This window comes from Lonchura striata, chromosome 1, assembly GCF_046129695.1.
Source record: "Lonchura striata isolate bLonStr1 chromosome 1, bLonStr1.mat, whole genome shotgun sequence".
Lineage (NCBI taxonomy): Eukaryota > Metazoa > Chordata > Aves > Passeriformes > Estrildidae > Lonchura > Lonchura striata.
The window spans coordinates 54,840,551-54,859,454 of record NC_134603.1 but is presented as its reverse complement, the minus strand read 5'-3'; the positions used below and the strand labels follow the sequence as shown (position 1 = coordinate 54,859,454).

Genomic DNA, 18,904 nt, shown 5'->3' with positions numbered 1-18,904 from the left:
ATGCAACCAATGCAGTAACTCTGCTTCACCAAAACTGTCATTAAACATTCACCAGGCACTGATTTCAAGAGTGGCTTTGTAATATGTTTCTCCCTCCATTGTGATTTCAAAGCTGTGATTTCAGAAAAATTAAAAATTAAAATTAAAAGTTTTAATATTTTTAAATACTTCCATACATACAGAAATGAGAGAAATGCTCTTCCTCGTCATTTAACCCAATACTAAGGAAAAAAAATCCCATCAAGGCAGCTACAACCCAAATATATTAAAGAATTAGAAACAAGGCTATTACAAAATTCCCCCTGCCCCCACCAAAGAAAACACCCAAAAACCCAAAAAAGCCCCCAGTCTTTTATTGAAAGAATACAGATGCAATTCCAACAATGCGCTGCCTAAATGTTTTGTACAAGCAAAGGGTAGGCTTTACAGACAATATAGTACCCACGAATCTTATAAACAAGCAAGGTAACAATAGGCAAAACTAGCTGGGTCCTTTTTGTGCCGCTTTTTATACAACTGAAGCCACCAAAGGTTTTCCCTGATTTCTATTAAAGGTTACAAAACTCTCCTTTGAAAGACAATGTAGTTAAATCTCTGCCCTATACATCCAATTCTGACTTCAGTAAAAGAATTAAAGTAACTCCTACACTCTTGATGTTATTTCTAAAAGGAATGTATGATACTTTTTATATTTATCTAAAAGAATCTGAGCACTATTTAGTTTCTTATTGTATGGATGTTTGAGAGAAACAAGAGAAATGACATCTCACAAAGAAGTATTTTTGAAATTAGTCTGACAGATCACAAGGTTTGGTAAATTAGCACAGCTGTAATGACTTCACAGAAGGAATAGAAATGTGAAACTGCTGAGTGTCTATGCATTTATTGCTGTGGTACTTGCTTTTGCTGCCATTTCCTTCAGCAAAAGACTCAAAGCTATCAGCATAGATTCCATAAGATCCAAGAAAACAAATGTTTTCTTCAAGCACCTACTGTATTATACATTAAAAAAAGTAATGCAAGAACCAATCAAACTAATATAGTTTGAAAAGCTGCAGAGAGGAAAACTTTTAGCTTTTTTCTTAAAGGTCCATTTGACTAATTTAAATCAATACCTTAAGAACTTCTGAACAGGTCAGATACAGTGACATTAGCACTGAACATGAGATATATTTTAACCATAATTATTGACATACTCCTGCTTTAGATATAGGTGAGTGATATATTTACAGACATTTATGTTGACAAATGTTCTGCATTCCTGGAATATTTTAAGATTACTTTAATCACTGGAAAAGCATCTTCATTACCAACAACACATTCAAGTTAATGTGAGCTTGGCTTTTGAAGAGGAACTTTTTCCTACGAGAATAATAAATTACATTGTGGAGAAGCAGATATTTCTTAAAGCTGTGCTGCATAAGTCAGGATTCAACGTGCAGATAGGTAAAGTACTTCCAAGTATCCAATATCGAATCAAAGAATTAAGGAGTAGTTTAGTTTGGAAGGAACTGATAAAGTCATTGAATCCGACCATGAATCTAATACTGCTAAGTCCACCACTAAACCATGTGCCTGCTGCCCGATCTGTATCTGGCACTATAGATACCTTCAAGGATGGAGAATCAACCACTTCACAGGGCATCCTATTCCAATTCCAGATAACTTTTTCCAAGAAGAACAGTTTCCTAACATACACCCTAAATTTCCACTGGTGTCTCTTGAAGCTACTCATCACTTCTTACTTGGGAAAACAGACCAAGCCTCATCTCCCTGCAACCTCCTCTCAGATAGTGGCAGTGATGCGGTCTCCCCCAGGCCTCCTCTTCTCCAGGCTAAACAACCTCAGCTCCCTCAGCCAACCCTTGTTCACCTGGGCAGAAGTTGGCTGATGTTCAGCTGCTGTTGACCAGCAGACCCAGGTCAGGAAGGCTGCTGACCTGTTTGGAGACTCAGCCAGTAGCAGTCACTCGAATTGACACAGGCAAGGCTTTGCCTTCAGCAACACCTACATACAGGATTCCCACTGACTACAAGGACAGGCAACCCACTCCCTTCTTCTTCTGGAAAGGCAGAAGATCACTAATACAGGCATATACACACATGCACAACACTCTCCAGGTTCACAAGCACTCACACACTCATTATCAAATTCTGTTTGCCCAATACCCCTTCCTGTATCCCAAGTTCTCTAATTCATGGGCCCCCAGCTCACCAGCCAGTGCACACTTGATGTTTGCTTGAAACCCACAGAACTCACATACTAATCTCTCATGCACCCCACATTTGCAAGTCCATTTGCAAGTCTTCCCTAAGCGTGGACCTCCCAAGAACTTCTCCTGGACCCAAGGATCCCTGACCATTGTTGAGTCCAGTTTAAAGTCTGTCACTAAAATGTTCACAAATCCCGTGCACTCCAGAACTGAGGACAATTGTCCCCTGTGCTCCTGAGTCAGTAGCTGACGTCACAGACCCCCATCCCACTCCAGTATCTGGAACCAATTTTCATTCACACATATGCAGGGCCACCAGCAGCTGCCACTTAGTCCTTGCAGCACACAAACATATGCAATGAGAAAGAGTGGGATGATGCAGAAACATGGCTATGAAAATATTTATTAAGAAGATGTAAGTTGATAGAACGGACTGGTGAGCAGGTACAAGGCTTAGCCAAAAAAATGCACTGTTTTGCACACAACCATTCCCCTCTATACCCTTTTCTAGCTGAACTCTCTTTGTTCCTCTCTGCATGTTTCCCATGGGTCCATACATCTCCACTGAGTCCCCATTTCCCCTAATCTGGGGTCCCTCTCATATAAAGTCTTGCCAGTTACAAAGTCCAAGTTGATCTAGCTGGAATTGTTGTCCTGTGTTTTCCTTGATAACCCATCAATTGTTGTCCTGTGTTTTCTTTGATAACCCATCAATTATCATTAGGTTTGCTCATTGTCATAATCTCTGTGTTTATTTTGTCAGGTCTGTCTCTTAGTTTTGTGTCTGTTTCTCCCTTTTTCTCCATTGGTTTATCAATTGTCAAGGCCTGATGATCACATGGAAAAAACATTCTCACACTTCAGGTGACCACATCAATTAGTATATCTGACCAGGTTAGGTCCTCATCATGCCCTCTGTTTTTCGCTTGTACCTCAGGTTTTTGATCCAGTGAGGTCTTGTTTATGGCTTCCTCTTTGTCTTATTAATTTCTGTTTCACTGAAAAAGGTCCTTGACCAGATACTCTTAGAAGAGTCAACATTTTCCTACCACATAACCTTTGATATGGTTAGTACAATAAATATTTTAATCAACAAAACATTGTTTAATTTTTCCTGATCAGGTTTTATTTTTACATTTAAATCACTTTCTGACTGGGTAAAGAAAAGTATTAACAAATCCAAAATTTTACAAGAATTATCTTATTTCAAGACATACTATTATAATGGTACTGTATTATTTATAATAGTATAAAAATATGTCTGTAGGTCTTGTGATTATTTTCTTCCCTGCATAATATAGGTAAAATTTTCTAATCTTTATATTACTCTAAAATATGTAGTAGATTATTTCTAACTTTTTTATTTATGTCTTTTTTCAACCATTAGGAAATCCTGAAAAAATTTCAGAAGCAAATGTGTATGTCCAAGTCCTTGATGTTAATGATAATGTACCAGAATTCCCTAAAAATTATGAAACATTCATTTGTGAGAATACAGTTTCTGGACAGGTGAGCACGAAGTAGTTAGTCATCATTTTTCTCATTACAATGATTTGGTCTGAGATGTTTAGCATTGATTCTTTCAATTCTGTGAATACAGACTGCATTTTTTCTATTACCAAAGTTAGTTCTGCTGATACATGCATAATATGAAATTTAAATTTCCATACAGTGATGCGTATTTTTCCCCCTTTAAAACAAAATATGTATTCCTTGTTTGTATTAAAAAAAAAAAAAAGTAATAAAGTACAGGCAGAAACTTCTGAAAAAAAATAGGGTGCAAATTTGTTTCATATTAAGGTCATATTAAGGATGAAATACCTATGGCCAGTAACTTCAGCAGCAACATAAGAACTAGGTCTGGAATACACAGCCATTGTGTCCTTCAGATAGAAATCTCTTACTGTGAACTGAATTCAAATCCTGACTAGTTCAGTGCAAGTCTAAAAATGTTTAAGACATAGCCTTTCCTAGCTGGCAGCTTAATCTATTGTTATATTTAACATCCTTCCCAGGAGATTATTTTCCATTTCCTATTTGATATCCACGTGAATGGGGTATCATCAGACAGCTGCCCCAATACCCAGTTACACTGTTGTCTTTCCATGTTCCTCCTGTAAAAAAAAAAAAACTCCAGGATGTAAAAAATTGGGGTTTTGGTATGGTTTGTTTTGTTCTAGTTTGTTTTTGTTTTTTTGGTTTTGGTTTTGGTTTTGGTTTTGGGGTTTTTGTTGTTGTTGTTTTTTTTTTTTTTTTTTGTTGGCTTTTTTGTTGTTGTTTTGGGGTTTTTTTTTGTTTGTTTGTTTGGGTGTTTTTTTTTTTTTTTTTGACTGACTGGTTGGTTTGTGTCCTTTTCAAATAAAAGTATACAAACTAAACAACAACCTCCAAAAATACCCAAACAAACAAAAAAATCTATAGAGAGAAAAATCTATATGTTTTTCCACCACTCTAAAGCATTAATTGGACATAAAAAAAGACCTTTGGGATATCTGTTATGGTTCTGTTCAAACATTTTGTTATGTTGATTTCTGAGTCAAAGAATCTCTCTTTTTATTCTATTTTGGTTTATTTTGACCTCATTTAGTCTGCAGTAAATAAAGCTTTTCCTGTTGCCCAAGTGATCTCTTTATGGCCTTTTCCATACATTGATATGTTTCTCTATCAGCAACTACTTTGACCTGCATTTGGAAATCTTCCTGTCTGCAAAGGCTACCTCTGCTTAGGACATATTTGGAGTAAGCCATTTCTATTGTTCTTTGGGTATCTCATTGACAGATAAAAGTGCAGGCATTAAATCAATTGCACTTTATGCTCCTTGGCTTCAAGACACCACGAATTAAATATTGATGCTTATAACATGGATATTTGTTATCCATGTTTTGGATTTGCCTGTGAGATAAAAACCCAGGTGATTTATTTCTCAAGGTTTTTAGTATTCCATAGTTGCATGATAAATAGTATCTGTATGCTAACCTATCAGTAGCTACTTTTCAATATCAATTACATATATATATTAAGTAGTTTGAGAATCACTGGATAAAACTTCTGTAAAGAATAGTAGTGTTAATAACAATAAATTCATTAAGTATAGTACACTGAATAATTCTTCTTTGACATTTCAATATATGAATGAGGGATGAATGTGATATTTTTCTCGCCTTACAGAAAAGCATAGTTACTTTTTTTTTTTTTCATTATTTTAATTGTTATAGGTTTTTGAGAATCACAGGCATCTTTAGTTTAGCCTGTTGAGAGTTTGCCAATAATGTTAAATAATTTTCTCATTAACAAATTATCTTAGGAAGAACAACAGGAAAATTCTACTGAAATGCATTGTTATCACAGTCAGAGTTTATGATATTTTATTCAGTGTTTAAGATTAAAACAGAATTGTTAGCTCATGTATCTTCTTCGGTGTTAACTTTTTTTTTTTAATTTTTACTCATAGCAAAAATATCCTTTGTTTTTCTCAGTAAGAATCCAAAAGATTCAAATGTGATTTTATAGGTGGCCTGCTCGTCCAATGAATAAGAAAATTTACATTTCAGAAGAATTAGTTTAAGCAATTAAAGGACTTATTCAGGATATTACATACCCTTTTATCTTAACCATATTTCTGCAATCAATTTCAGGCAGATAAGGAATTTGCTTACATGTTAAATTGAGATTAAATATTGTATAGTTAACCTATCACACCTGTATATATTTTAAGCTGGAATCACTGTGCTGAGAGATGTTTTCAGAGATGTTCTGCACTTCTGCAATTCACTTCTTACCCTGATCTGAGCTGATCTGTGTCTCATTTCATGGGACATTCCAAAGTATATTTGCATGAGTTAACAGTGTTTAGGGGAAAAGGAAGGAAAGGCATTGCAGAGCGAAAGATACCACTAAAAAATTAATTGTCGTATTCAATCAAGACTTTATCTTGGTGTCAACCTGATTTACTGTGAAAGTAATTTAGACTGAGGTCACAATTAAGTTGTTTTACATAGCCTAAGATGATGTTGATTTGTGATATAGAATATAAAACACATAATGAGTAAAGCTAATTGTTGTCCTAATTACCCAGACTCAGATACAGTTAATAATAGCTTCAGTCTAGATGAGAGGGCTTGCTTTGAAGTTTTGGATTTTCTGAAAGGCTATGAAAATTCTTGGTCTGCTTTTATTGTCTAAGTGCTGACCTTCAAGCCTCTGTATGGTGTTTTTGTGTGAGTTACAGCTATGTTTAGTTTAGCCTCCAAAAATCATTCAAACAAAAGGATTAGATTTCAGTCTGTGGGACTATAATCCAAATTTAACAATAAAAATGGATGTAAAGAAGACAGATAGGTCTTTTTGGCATCATACTGAATGCATTCATCATGTCTATTAGACATTTTAAATGGGATTTTCTCTTATTCATTTAATGTTATAGTTTAGTACTGTCCTATAATACAGAAATCAGCTGTATACTACACCACAAATGAAGTTTTCTTTAAAACATTGCAAAACCCTTTCACTGCAATGACACCATTCTATAAATTGTTTTCCAAATGAATAGAACATGAAAGTTGCATTGTTAAATAGTCTTCTGTCCCACTACAGCTCTAGTTATCCTCAGATCAAATAGAACAATATTAATAAGGCATTCAATCCTGTGATTTCCTTTTGATTAAAACTTTTGACTTTATAACTGCATGTAAACACAGTAAATGATGACCCCAATGTTCTATTAAATTTTTGTATTTACCATTTATTGGTGTGTACAGTAAGTATAAACCTTTAAACTTCAAAGGAAAAATTTTTTGCAAATAGGCAGAACATCAAGACACCAAATCCACCTCAAAGGTAACACTAGAGACATCTCATCAATAATGGATCTCAAAAAAGCTTAATTCCCAAGATATTAATAAATTAACTCATCTGGAAGATGCAGCTTGAAAGTTTGATGTAGACTGTATCAAAATCATAACATGATATGTAAGCAAGCTGACCATCCATAATGTACCTATGCATGGTAACTTCAGCCCTTTTGTGAATATTGACCTTTCTTCCTATCAGAGAGAAAGCTGATTTCAGCTGAACATAAACTATACTGAACATACCTGTAGTCTGAATTAATATTGTCATCTCTAATGCATATTTATTCTGGTAATTCTGAGTTCCTTTAATTTAGGGATCACCAATGAAGTGATTTTAATATTAAAGCTTGCTTAGCAATTTTTATTAGATTCAAAGAAGTGATTGAGTATGCAGAAACTTTGAGTCAGAGATAAAAAAAAAGAAAATTTATTTACTCAGTACTTGGCACATAATAAAATAGTAATCAGTTACAGTGTAAGTGAAAAGTACTCATTTGTTATTATTTCTCTATGTAAGGAAATGTTGACAGAAGAAAAGAGAGGAAATCTTTAAACAAATTCTGTGAGCATATAATTAATGTTAAAAATAAGTAGTTTGCTAGAACTGATCTTTTCTAGCAAATCATAGTGCAAAATTATTTTTCCTAGCAGAGAAATGAAAGTGAGAAGTAAGACAATGTTTATTATTTAATATTGCATGTTTTCTTCAACATTTACAAAAATCATCTGAGCAGAAATGATAAGAAAATAAAAAGTTAAAAAAGCCCTCAACAATTAATGTATCCTTTAGAGTATAAAAATATGATGAAGCTGTGAAAGCAACGTATAATATAACAGAGTCTTACACCAAGCTATACCTGCAGATGCACTGAGTGTAACGTGTGATGTTTTGAAACAGTAGGCACAGTGACCCAGGAAAAATTCCTTTTTCTGTTTTATGTGGACAATGATTCCACAATATTATCTCTTAGCAGAATGGCACAGGTGGGAGAAGTTTACTAGCACATGTGAGCCCCTCAGTGTCATAGTATGAGCTTTGTAAATGTTAATCCCTTGCAGATAAGTACACAATTTTATTTATAGTTGAACAGAAACATTTACAGTAGACCCAGATAAATTCAATACTGTGCCAATTTGCTTTTCAAAACAGAAGCTTTCAACAGGAGAACCTGGGTCCTGAGGTAAAAGGTCTCCCTGGAACATGCAGTGCTGACTATAGTGTTATATGACTATATAACACTTTAATCTTTTACCTGCTCTAAACTCTGATGATCAGTAAATATTACAAGACTTTTTGAGAAAAAGTCTTACTGTTTATGAGACTTCTGCCAATTTGGACAAAACCAGTTCTGTACTCCCCCCTAAACAAAAAAAAAAAAAAGGTGATTAGGTCTCTTACATCCTATAATCCACAGCAGAGCTCCTATTGAAGGATGTTTTGTGGAAAACATAACAAAGAAACTGAAGTGGAAAGAGAGAGGTGGCAAATGTTTCTACTTCCCTCCATTTCTCTAATGGGATTGGTAAAACTAACACAGAAAGGACTCAAAATTCTACACTCAGAGCTCTCTAGCACCAAAATTGAGAGTACTGTTGCTGTTCAGATGAAAAATTTATGCCTTAAATTTAACTTGGTTGAAAGCCAATAGAAGCAGAAAGGACTGCAACAAAGAAGCTTTGACCTTTCCTTTTGGATTTCTCCATAATTCCAATTCAGGAAGACCATTTGGAGTTTAGGAAATAAATTTCCAGTTAAGTTTTATCAAGATTACCTGGCAGTCAACTACTACATAGTTCACAGTTTTTTATTCACAAGATTAATACAAACAAATATAATAATTTGTTTACAAGATGCCATTCCAACAACCTGGGGTGGCACATGTATAAGGAATTACTTGCTTTTTCAGTTTGCCAGGGTGGAATTTTTGTTCAGATAGATCACTCACAACTAAATTACCACACCTGGTATCCGCCTGTTGTTGCCATCTACACTTTTAGCATAAGTCCTCACAGGGGAGCTTAGTCCAATGTTCAGATTCTAAATCTTCACTTCCATTTAGGCCTGAAATGAGCATTTTCCTGTTTTCCATTCCTGTGGTGGCTTATTTTATGAAAGCTTTCTTCTCGACTAGTGCATTGAGATATTTCACTGCATTCTTTAAGTCCTCAAAAGCCATCATAAATTTAAATCACTTTTTCAAAAATAATCTAGTGAATTAATCTCTGTTTTAAAGAAATACTCATTTTTAAATGAACTGCTGGACCTTTAAAGCTTCTATATTAATGAGACTTGAAATAAGAGTTTTGCAAGCAATTAAGTTTCAGCCACGTCAACACAACTGATATAACCTTGCAAAAAAAAAAAAAATTCACTACAGTTTTTCAGCAACAGCAACAAATCATTCACTACAGTTTTTCTGTTTATACACTAAAATGTAGGTGTGTAAGCCTCAACACATAAGCAGTAATTGCAGTTTTTGAGAATGTGATGCCAGTTCCCCTAGTAAAAGTCTAGAATCTCCTAGGTTATATTTACAACAACCTAGGAAATCAGGAAAAAAAGAAGGGTTTCCTTCACTCTGAGTGATTTTTCTTCTGAGTCAGTAAAATCAAAGGTACTTATTGCTCTCTGTATAATTTGTAGACTAATGACTATGCTAAGGTGAATCCTTGAAGGCATATATATATATATATATATATATATATATATATATATATATATATAAACCATAAGAATCTTAGGTTTTTGCAGATCAAAGCAAGGGAAGATGGTTTGGGTTTTTTTTTTTCAGTTAGCCACATTCTCCTTTGAATATTATTGATTGAATCAGATACAGATAAAATGTACAGAGCCAAATACGTTCTGTATGTAAAGTATAGAAATCAGTAATGAAATAGCAAAACAGTTCTAATTCACAACTGCTGTAATTTTATGATTTTCACACATTATATACTCCTAAAAATATGTTTTCAATAGACATTGATGCTACATGGTTGAATGAAAATCACTTTTTTTTTAGTATGCAGGTAGGTAATTTTTCTCTACCAAGTAACTGAACTAAAACCAAAACAAAACAAAATAAAACAAACTAAATGTGGCCAAGATGTCTTTGTAGATAATTATATTATTCTTCATATTTAGTACATCTTAATAGACCTTGAATTTTAAAGACAGGCGTACCTCCATACCAAGACTTATCCTCATCTGTGACATGTAAACAGCAAATTTTCAAGAAAATCCATTATGGTCTCATTTAGATTTTTTGAAGTAGCTGAAAAAATATTATAAAATGTGTCCTTCTTCAGAATTTAGACTGGATATATAATTTTGTACCCTATTTCTGTTCATATTGAGCATATTCTGGGAACTACATTTCCTTATAAAAATGAAGCCTGTGGTACTTAAGAAAATGTTAGGTGTCACTTTATCCTCACTGATTTCTTGACCTGCATTTTTATATCTGTATTTGTATCACCTCAGATATTTTGTTAGATATGAGGAAAGAAAAAAAACGCTCTTGAGAATCTCTCTGCTTTGTACACTATGACATCACTAAAAAATTATTCTTCTCATTAATGGCAATAAAAAGAAATCCTAAAAATTCAAGTGTCCTCATGTTTCCATAGAGAGAAAATATAGATTTAAAATAAATTTCACATATGAAGAGGAAACAGTGTTAAGAATACAAAGCTTTGGGTGTGTAAATCACATTTTGCACTCTGATGCAATGATTTCATCAAACTTGGCTTGCTTGAAAAGTAAAAGAATGTGTGATGAAGTTCTAAATCTTTGAAAAAGGATTTAACCAGAAAAGAGTTTTGAAAGACACATATGGAAAGCAGCAGTAGTCACTTCCACTGACTTAAAGCCCTGCTTGTATCATTCAGGTGATGTGTGGTTTGAGGATTTAAGTTCTTGTGTAGAAATATACACAAAGCATGAGATAACTGATAAAATATAGCCAAAGTTCAAATTTGATCCTCTCTTTTCTGAAAATTGGTGGACTTCCAGCAGTTTGCTTTCCTCCTGATCAACAAGGATGTTCACTAATATATGCTGATAGTTAAATATTTACTGATAAATATAAGAAATATAGACTTTTTAAAGCAGAAATACTGCTAATTATGTTAAGTATGTGATTGTTTATTTACAGAGTTGAAAAACATTCTTTTGAATGGTGTTATTTTTTATTTTATCTTGCAATGACTGTCTGGTTTGACATATTTCTAAATGAAGGCTATTTTGTCTTCCTGAGAAAAAGTAGCCAAAAAATTTACATAACCAGTCTGTTATAATATCCAGAATCAACAATTCAGCATGTGAACTTGGCAATGTATGTCACTTACTGGAGCTACAATATACCAGTTGAATTATGTCAATGTGTTTGTGGACTCAAAAAGAATGGGTACTGTTCACCTTGGATTAAAAGAAAAAAAGAACAAAATATTCTGTATTATTTTTTTATATATGGACACTTAATTTGTTCCTAGTCCTTTTATATGGAAAACATTTAACACTTTCTCAAGATTTTAATGCCTGCCTGTCTCAAATGGATGAAAACTTAAAGCAGAGTATTTGCAGAATATATATCTCAATAAGCCTATTTGGGTATTTGGTGAATATTTGCATGTTATGCACTCAGTACAGATACACGGATCACATCTTCAACATCAATAGTTTAGTTTAACGTACCTGTAATATCCTTTTTATTGCTTTAAAGGACAAGGAAATTCTTTACTCTTAAACAACTCTGTTCTCTTATTTTTCCAGCTAATTCAAAGCATCAGTGCAGTGGATCAAGATGACTCTGCAGAAGGTCATCATTTTTTTTTCTCATTGGCTCAGGAGGACGCAAACAGCTCACATTTTACTGTGAAAGACAATCAAGGTAGTGTCAGTCACGCAGCTTTTTAAGACCTGCCTGATGGAAGATGCATGCTTCCAACAGGTTCTTAAATTCTTAAAATTTTCTATTTAAATATAATTTTTTGTTATGAAAATTACACATTTCAAAACAATAATTCAATAGTACTAAAGAGTTTATTTTCCTTTTCACATCAATAATATAATCAGCAAAAGGCAGTTTTATTTCAGGGAAAGAAAAAACAGCTGAGATGAAAAATACACTGGTATTTCTTAAAAATTATTTTCTTAATGCTGAATATGGTGGTCAAGTCCAATTTTCTTGTTAAAATTATTTGCCTGAGAAATAAGATCACTAGAAAGAGAAGATTGATATAAGTATAGGATTGTTATTTCATTAATTCAGCAAGACCAACATTATAAACTCAGATAACTAGGAATAGAATCTTATAATATCAAGCAAAACCAGACTGAGATGAAAATATAGGTGTGATATATGATGGAATTTCAAGGAGGTGACCATTTAGAGTCAGTCTGCCGAGACTACAAAGTAAAGCTTCTCCAGACTAAATTAAAGTACACATCGTTCTTATTGACCATGCTAATTATTTGAATGTGCTGGCTAAGGGAACAAATCAATAGAAATAAGTTTTGGGAAGTTCCAAATACGCTAAATGGCAAACTGCTTCTCAATTATCTTCAAAGTTAGTCAATGTATCAATAAGAATTTCAGTTCCCATCTTTATCTCTCCCTCCTTTCCAGGAAGAGATAAGTTATCATATTAAGGTCAAATTGTGCACAAACCATGAGCCTTTCCCACCTTTCCTCTCTCTGCCCAAAACCCAAGAAGACCCTCACACAAAGCAACCCATTCAGTTCCTTTTGGTGGCCACTAATTGGGAAAGCAAAACTTTTTGGAATATGATGCAATCAGATTTCAACCTGCCCCTTTCTACCACATTGAACAGAAACGGCTGGTTGAATTGTGATAGCCCTAACAAAGAGAAAAAGAGACTGTAGGTCTCCAGTATTTTATCTGAGTTACTTTCTGAACTTTGCCATTTTAGGTGGTAGAAGTCCAGATAGCTCCAGTTTTTCTGCCAGGGAAAGAAATAAAAGACCATTTTAGTAGACTTTTCCTTGCTTTTTCTTCTTTCCCTTGCCACCCATTTTCACTAAGTGCTGATAGAAACACTTTTTAACTTTTTTGATTGACAAACTGTCTGTATTTTATCTGTGAACTTCTGGCTTGGTAGCAGCTGGATACATGGAACCATTTTAAGAACCAATTAATTAGTCTGAGCAGGTGCCAGGTACTGAAAAAGATGTCAATTTCTTTAGCTCTGAACATTAAAACCAGAGCTTCTCAGTCAAATTTTATTATTGCCCCTGAAGTACATATATCAAAATTAAAAATATTTATTCACAATTGACAAAATATGCACCAAATGTCAGTGCTTGCTTTTATGTTTTTAACTTTTGTTAAAAGCTTTGCAGAGTACAATTGCTTTTAACTAGGTCAGATTCCACTAAATATTATTGTTGTGGTTACAAGATACATAAATGCAAATAATCATAATAATTTATCTTCTAGATAACACAGCTGGAATTTTCACACGAAAAAGTGGTTTCAGCAGGCAAGAGCAGTTTTTTTTCTACTTGCCCATCTTAATTCAGGATAATGGAACCCCACCGCTGACGAGCACAAATACTCTCACTGTCACTGTCTGCGACTGCGACACTGAAGTTAACACCTTCTACTGCCGATACGGAGCTTTCATGTATTCCTTGGGTCTCAGCACAGAGGCTTTAGTTGCTGTTTTTGCCTGCATATTAATATTCCTAGGTAAGTACAAGAAATTACTTTGCTTCCTTTTACAGAGGGATTGGTTAAGTAGCAAAAATGGACCCTTGACTCAAAGACTGGAAGTACTGGGCCATTGGTAAAAATTGAAATAAGGCAAATGTTTAGTTTCTTTTCTGTTTTCTTAACTATAATTTCTCCCTTCCTTTCCCCAGTTTTCAGTAAAATTTGAATTCTAACATAATTTCCTAAAAGTTGGGTGTAGTTGACTCATGTTCCTCTTTACTCTCCTGGCTTTGCAATAGCAAAGATTTCAGAGCCCAACATCTGTATTGATCACAGGTAAAGCTGAAGACAGCATTGCACAAAAAATTTGCTATGTAGGAATATATTAAAAGAAGTAGCACACTACTAATTTTGCCTTAGGATTGGCAAATGTAGAACTGAGATCAATTATGAATAACAAAATAAAAAGGGAATCTGACATCAGTCAGAAAGTTCCAGACACAGGGAGTTTCTTTGCCAATTAAGGTTTCATCTCTAGACAGCATTTTCTCTAAAGGTTGGACATCTCTTTTTCCTCTCAGGAGACACCAGCTTAACCTGCAATACATTTGGAAATTTGTGGAGGAGACAACTAGAATTGAAAGTAGTTCAAATGCACAGGAGTTTTACTAGTACCCCTGTAAAGGGTTGTGCACAGCTGGCAAACAGCACTCAAAACCAAACCAACAACTCAAGGCTGGCCGTTCTAGATGCAGCCATTTCTTGACTCAAAGAAATGACTCACAAACCCCAGGAATGCACTACTTTTCCTACCTCCATGCCCTGGTTTCCAACTGAGGACATGGGAAATAAAATAAAATTAATTTATTTTTTCTAGGCTTGCCTGCACTTCCAGAGTTTTCTTATTTAAATCTAAGTTTAGACATCTGCCTTATATCTTTTAGTCAGTTTTAGCTTACAGGTCAGTGTGCATTTTGAGTTTTGATTGATGGTTGCAGGGTATCTGAATATGTTCACTTTGTGTTATTGACTTCAGGGACTAAGGATCAGGCAAACTGTACCACTGCATTATCCAGACCATCAGGAGAATTATTAATCAATGATTTCTTTAGTTCTTGCAGAAATGTTCTCTTTCTAGGAGGAATAAGCCCATGGCAACTTTGACAAAAGTCAAAGCATGGATATAGATAAATATATTAGTCCAAAAGAAGAAAAAACATAATCTACTACACTCTTTACAAACACACATATTTTAAATTCCTTAATTCTTTGAATGTGTTTTTGTAATAATTTAAAATTAAATAATAAAATGCTCTATATCAATTAAGTTTGCAATTTATCTCTGAAAACTAAATTTCAAGTAGAAAGTATATCATCAGAAGAGTTCACCAGGCAAAGCATTTGGAAAGCCACCTGTTTTGTGAATATATAGTAAAAATTATTGCTTTCAGTGCTTTCATAACTTGTGTTGGTATTACTGAAGCAAATAGAATCATTTATTGTAAATATGTAGAAAAAATAACTACTCCAGGTTCTTTATATTCTTAAGCAATTGTTAGTACTTGAATCATTTTATGTCCTGAGTAACAAAACTAAAGTCCACAAAATACTTATTAAGTAGAACTGCAGCAACATATAGTTAAAACTGAAAGACTTAATCTCTCTGAAAGTCATAGATTAATTCAAAGGGATGGTTCAGTTAAAATGAAATTATGTGGGATTAAAAAATAATGTTTTAAAAGAAAAATTAAGAAACTTTTCACATAGAAATAAGATCATTTGATTCATATGCTTGGCAGTAAAATAACACAGAGTTTTGTGAGTCTTCAAATTTACAAACGAGCACAACAGAAATAGTTGAACACCATTCTGCATAGTTTGTGGAACTGAATGATTCAACTGGGTGAGGAGGATATCTTGCTCATTGTCTCATTTTTCATTTAGTCTTGATGGGACTTTTATCAGAGAGACTGATAAAGATTAAGAATTTAAATTCTGCATGTGAAATGGATATATTTTGTGATAAAAAAGCACTTTCAAAAAGCATAACCTATGTTTCCATCAGTTTCAAATTTGCATCTACCAAAAGAACTGCTCCATTTAATTCGCCTTTTTTATAAGTCCCTTTGTAGCCATTTTCCAACACACCCATTGCTCCTCTCAAAACCATAAAATACATAAAATTACAGCTCTATAAATTTGTTAAGATAGCTTCATTTTTCAGCAGGCTTGATACTAAGATAAGAAGAGATTTTTTTAAATCTTTCCTAGTACATTCATAGTCTCTAGTTCTGCTTAATTTTTCCCTTGTCCTTTCCCTTTTTATTTTGTCAGTGTTCTTTTTGGCAATTGTAACTATAAGGCAGCAGCAGCAGAAGAAGCCTCCCTTTTCAGAGAAGATGGAAGACTTCAGAGAGAACATTGTCAGTTATGATGATGAAGGAGGGGGCGAGGAGGACACAGAAGCCTTTGATATTTCGGCACTGAGAACACGCACTGTCATGCGAACACACAAACCTAGGAAGAAGGTGGCCTCCGAAATCCAGAGCCTCTACAGACAGTCTCTGCAGGTTGGCCCAGACAGCGCAATCTTCAGGCAATTCATTTCAGAAAAGCTCGAAGAAGCAAATACAGATCCTAGCGTTCCTCCCTATGACTCACTTCAGACCTATGCATTTGAGGGGACTGGTTCCTTGGCAGGATCCCTCAGCTCGTTGGGTTCAAACACTTCAGACATGGATCAGAGCTATGACTACCTTGCAGACTGGGGACCTCACTTTAAACAGCTTGCAGGCATGTATTCTTCCCACAGAACTGTGGGGGATTAGGCACTTTTTGAATTGTTCTTTTGTTTTCCTAAGTCTTAGCAACCAAACACAACTGTGGATTTTTAAAAAGGATGTCATCCCACATTAAACAGGAGAAATAAGAGCCCAAGGGTTTTAATATGGAAAGTTTTGGATGTGGAAACATCTTGAAAGATTAAAACACACCAGGGGTGTTACCACATGAAGGGATTGAGGTAATAGTTTGAAAACCTTGTGGTAATTTAAGTGCTTAAATGCAAACCTTGCTGCTTTGGATATCTAGAACCTCTTCTGGATACTGAAAATCTGGATCTTGCTAGTACATAAGGAGGAGTACAAGCCATAAGTGGATGCTGTAAGCATTTTGTCCTCCACAAGCTTTAAACAGTTTCCAAAGCTGACAGACTTATGCTGTTGCAGTTGAATACATACATTAACCAAAGTTAAACACGCATATTTGTATAATGCTTCATTATATAAATATAATTGTGTGAAAAAGTAGACCCTAGATGTTCTAATACCATTGTCATAAGTGCTCTACAAGATCATCTATTTATTGTTCTTAGGATGATAAAACTAAAATGTCTTTTCCTATCAGAAAAATTAAAGAACATTACAACATCATCAAGTATTTGCTGCCATTTTAGTTTTTAATGAAGCTATAGGAAAATGTGTAAACCAATACTTAATTTAGCAAATAAGATAGGAAAAAGAATCAATATTTAACTTAAATATTGCAATTGACCACATTATATATTACTGCACTTAGAACAAAATGCTGTACAAATACAGGCTTTTTTTTTCCTTTTATTAAGAGTTTAAAGGATGACTGATTTACCAGCACAGATTTATTTTTTTATTATGGAATATAAAATTAGCTGCAGTAGTCAGTTTTATTATAACAATATTAAGAATCTTTAAAATGTTAAACTGATGGTTATAAAATTTTATGTATGACATTAGATAATAAGATAATAAAATGCTTTAAATGTTATCCACTTTGAAAATGAGCCTGAATCATTCTGCAAGACCCAAGTAAGATTTCAAAATTAATTTCACACTGTATTTTTTTCCAACCATTCCATAACAAATATATAGCTATCTCAGAACATTTCTTTACTGAAAACACTACCCAGCAGCAATTTTGGAACTGAGGTCATCAAATGTTTTCAAAATGGTCTGTCTGGAAAAAAACAACCTGCCTGTATTTTACTCACCTTTATTTCACTGAGTACTCATTTTACAGTAATTATATCCTGCAATAAACTGATTAAATTACCTAAAAGCTGGCATCATGATAAACCAAATTATGCAACATATTTCTCTGTTTTCCTTTTTTTTTTTTTTTTTTTCTTCTTTTTCTAAATAAGATTTTAGGTAAGTGAAACTGAATTACAGATTCAGGAAAGCTTATGCAAGGAAGAAACAAACAAACAAATCAGCCCCATCAAACAAATTCTGTAATGTTTACAGTGGTTGCTCTTCACCAAAGAAAACCAAGGTATGTAGGCTAAGTGGAAAAGTGCCAGTGCAGTTTAAATTCCTGGTACCTAAAAATAAACCATGGAGGTGTTTGAAAATCAGGAGAGATCTCCAGTGTGAGGTCTGGTAAGAACACAAATATTATTCATTATATTCATAGCTGAAAAATTATGGGTAGGGGGGTAAGGGGACAGGCCATCTGACCAGGTGCAGATGAAACAGCATCTGTTTTGTAAGAAAAAAAATTCTTGCCAGACTCATAGTAGGATGACAGTGTGAATGAGCAACTACAAATGAGCTTTAAAGGTTAAAACATTGTGGTAATGACTCTAAACTTTTATGCCAATGGCTTTCAAACAGACGTGGCAAAATTACTTTTATTTGAGAAAATATTTTACATATTAATAATTTGCTTCATGGGGAGGACTAGAGAGAGAATGACTATACACGACTAGTTGTTGACAATAGTGAAAGCTATTTCATGTTTAGGATTAGGTCTATAGATTTATGAGGGTTATACCCTAAACAAATCCTTATTCCACAGATGGTCCCAGTGGCTTTAAGAGAGTTCTTTGTGCTTTCAGATTGTATTTAGTACAAAAAGGATAACATTGTCTGATCCTTTCTCAATCCACAGATTTTGTCCATTTATGTGGGAAAATAGCCTTCAACACTAAACCATTGTCTTTATTGTGTTCTGCCTTTACTGTGCGCTATTTTAACAAATAATTTGTTTAAGTAGTGCATACCAATGACATAGTTTTTTTAACCCCATGTAGGCCATTGCCAATAATTTCTTTGTTAAAAAGAATAATGGTCTGCAATGGATCTTAAATGATCTTTAGCTGAAAAAGCCTTAAATCATGTTTACATAACA

The 18,904-nt window shown here is 34.0% G+C and overlaps 1 protein-coding gene across 4 annotated transcripts in view; it reads left to right on the top strand.

Annotated features, from left to right (window-relative positions):
- CDH19 (cadherin 19) overlaps positions 1 to 17,864 on the top strand; it is a 112,072-nt gene extending 94,208 nt beyond the window's left edge. For all 4 annotated transcript variants that reach the window (XM_021530887.3, XM_077784509.1, XM_077784511.1 and 1 more), the window contains 4 exons: positions 3,601 to 3,722; positions 11,835 to 11,952; positions 13,523 to 13,774; positions 16,073 to 17,864. In XM_021530887.3, the coding sequence (XP_021386562.2) occupies positions 3,601 to 3,722; positions 11,835 to 11,952; positions 13,523 to 13,774; positions 16,073 to 16,566 (986 nt within the window). In that variant the 3' untranslated portion in view covers positions 16,567 to 17,864. The remainder of the gene's footprint in view (positions 1 to 3,600; positions 3,723 to 11,834; positions 11,953 to 13,522; positions 13,775 to 16,072) is intronic.
- Positions 17,865 to 18,904: the final 1,040 nt, after the last annotated feature.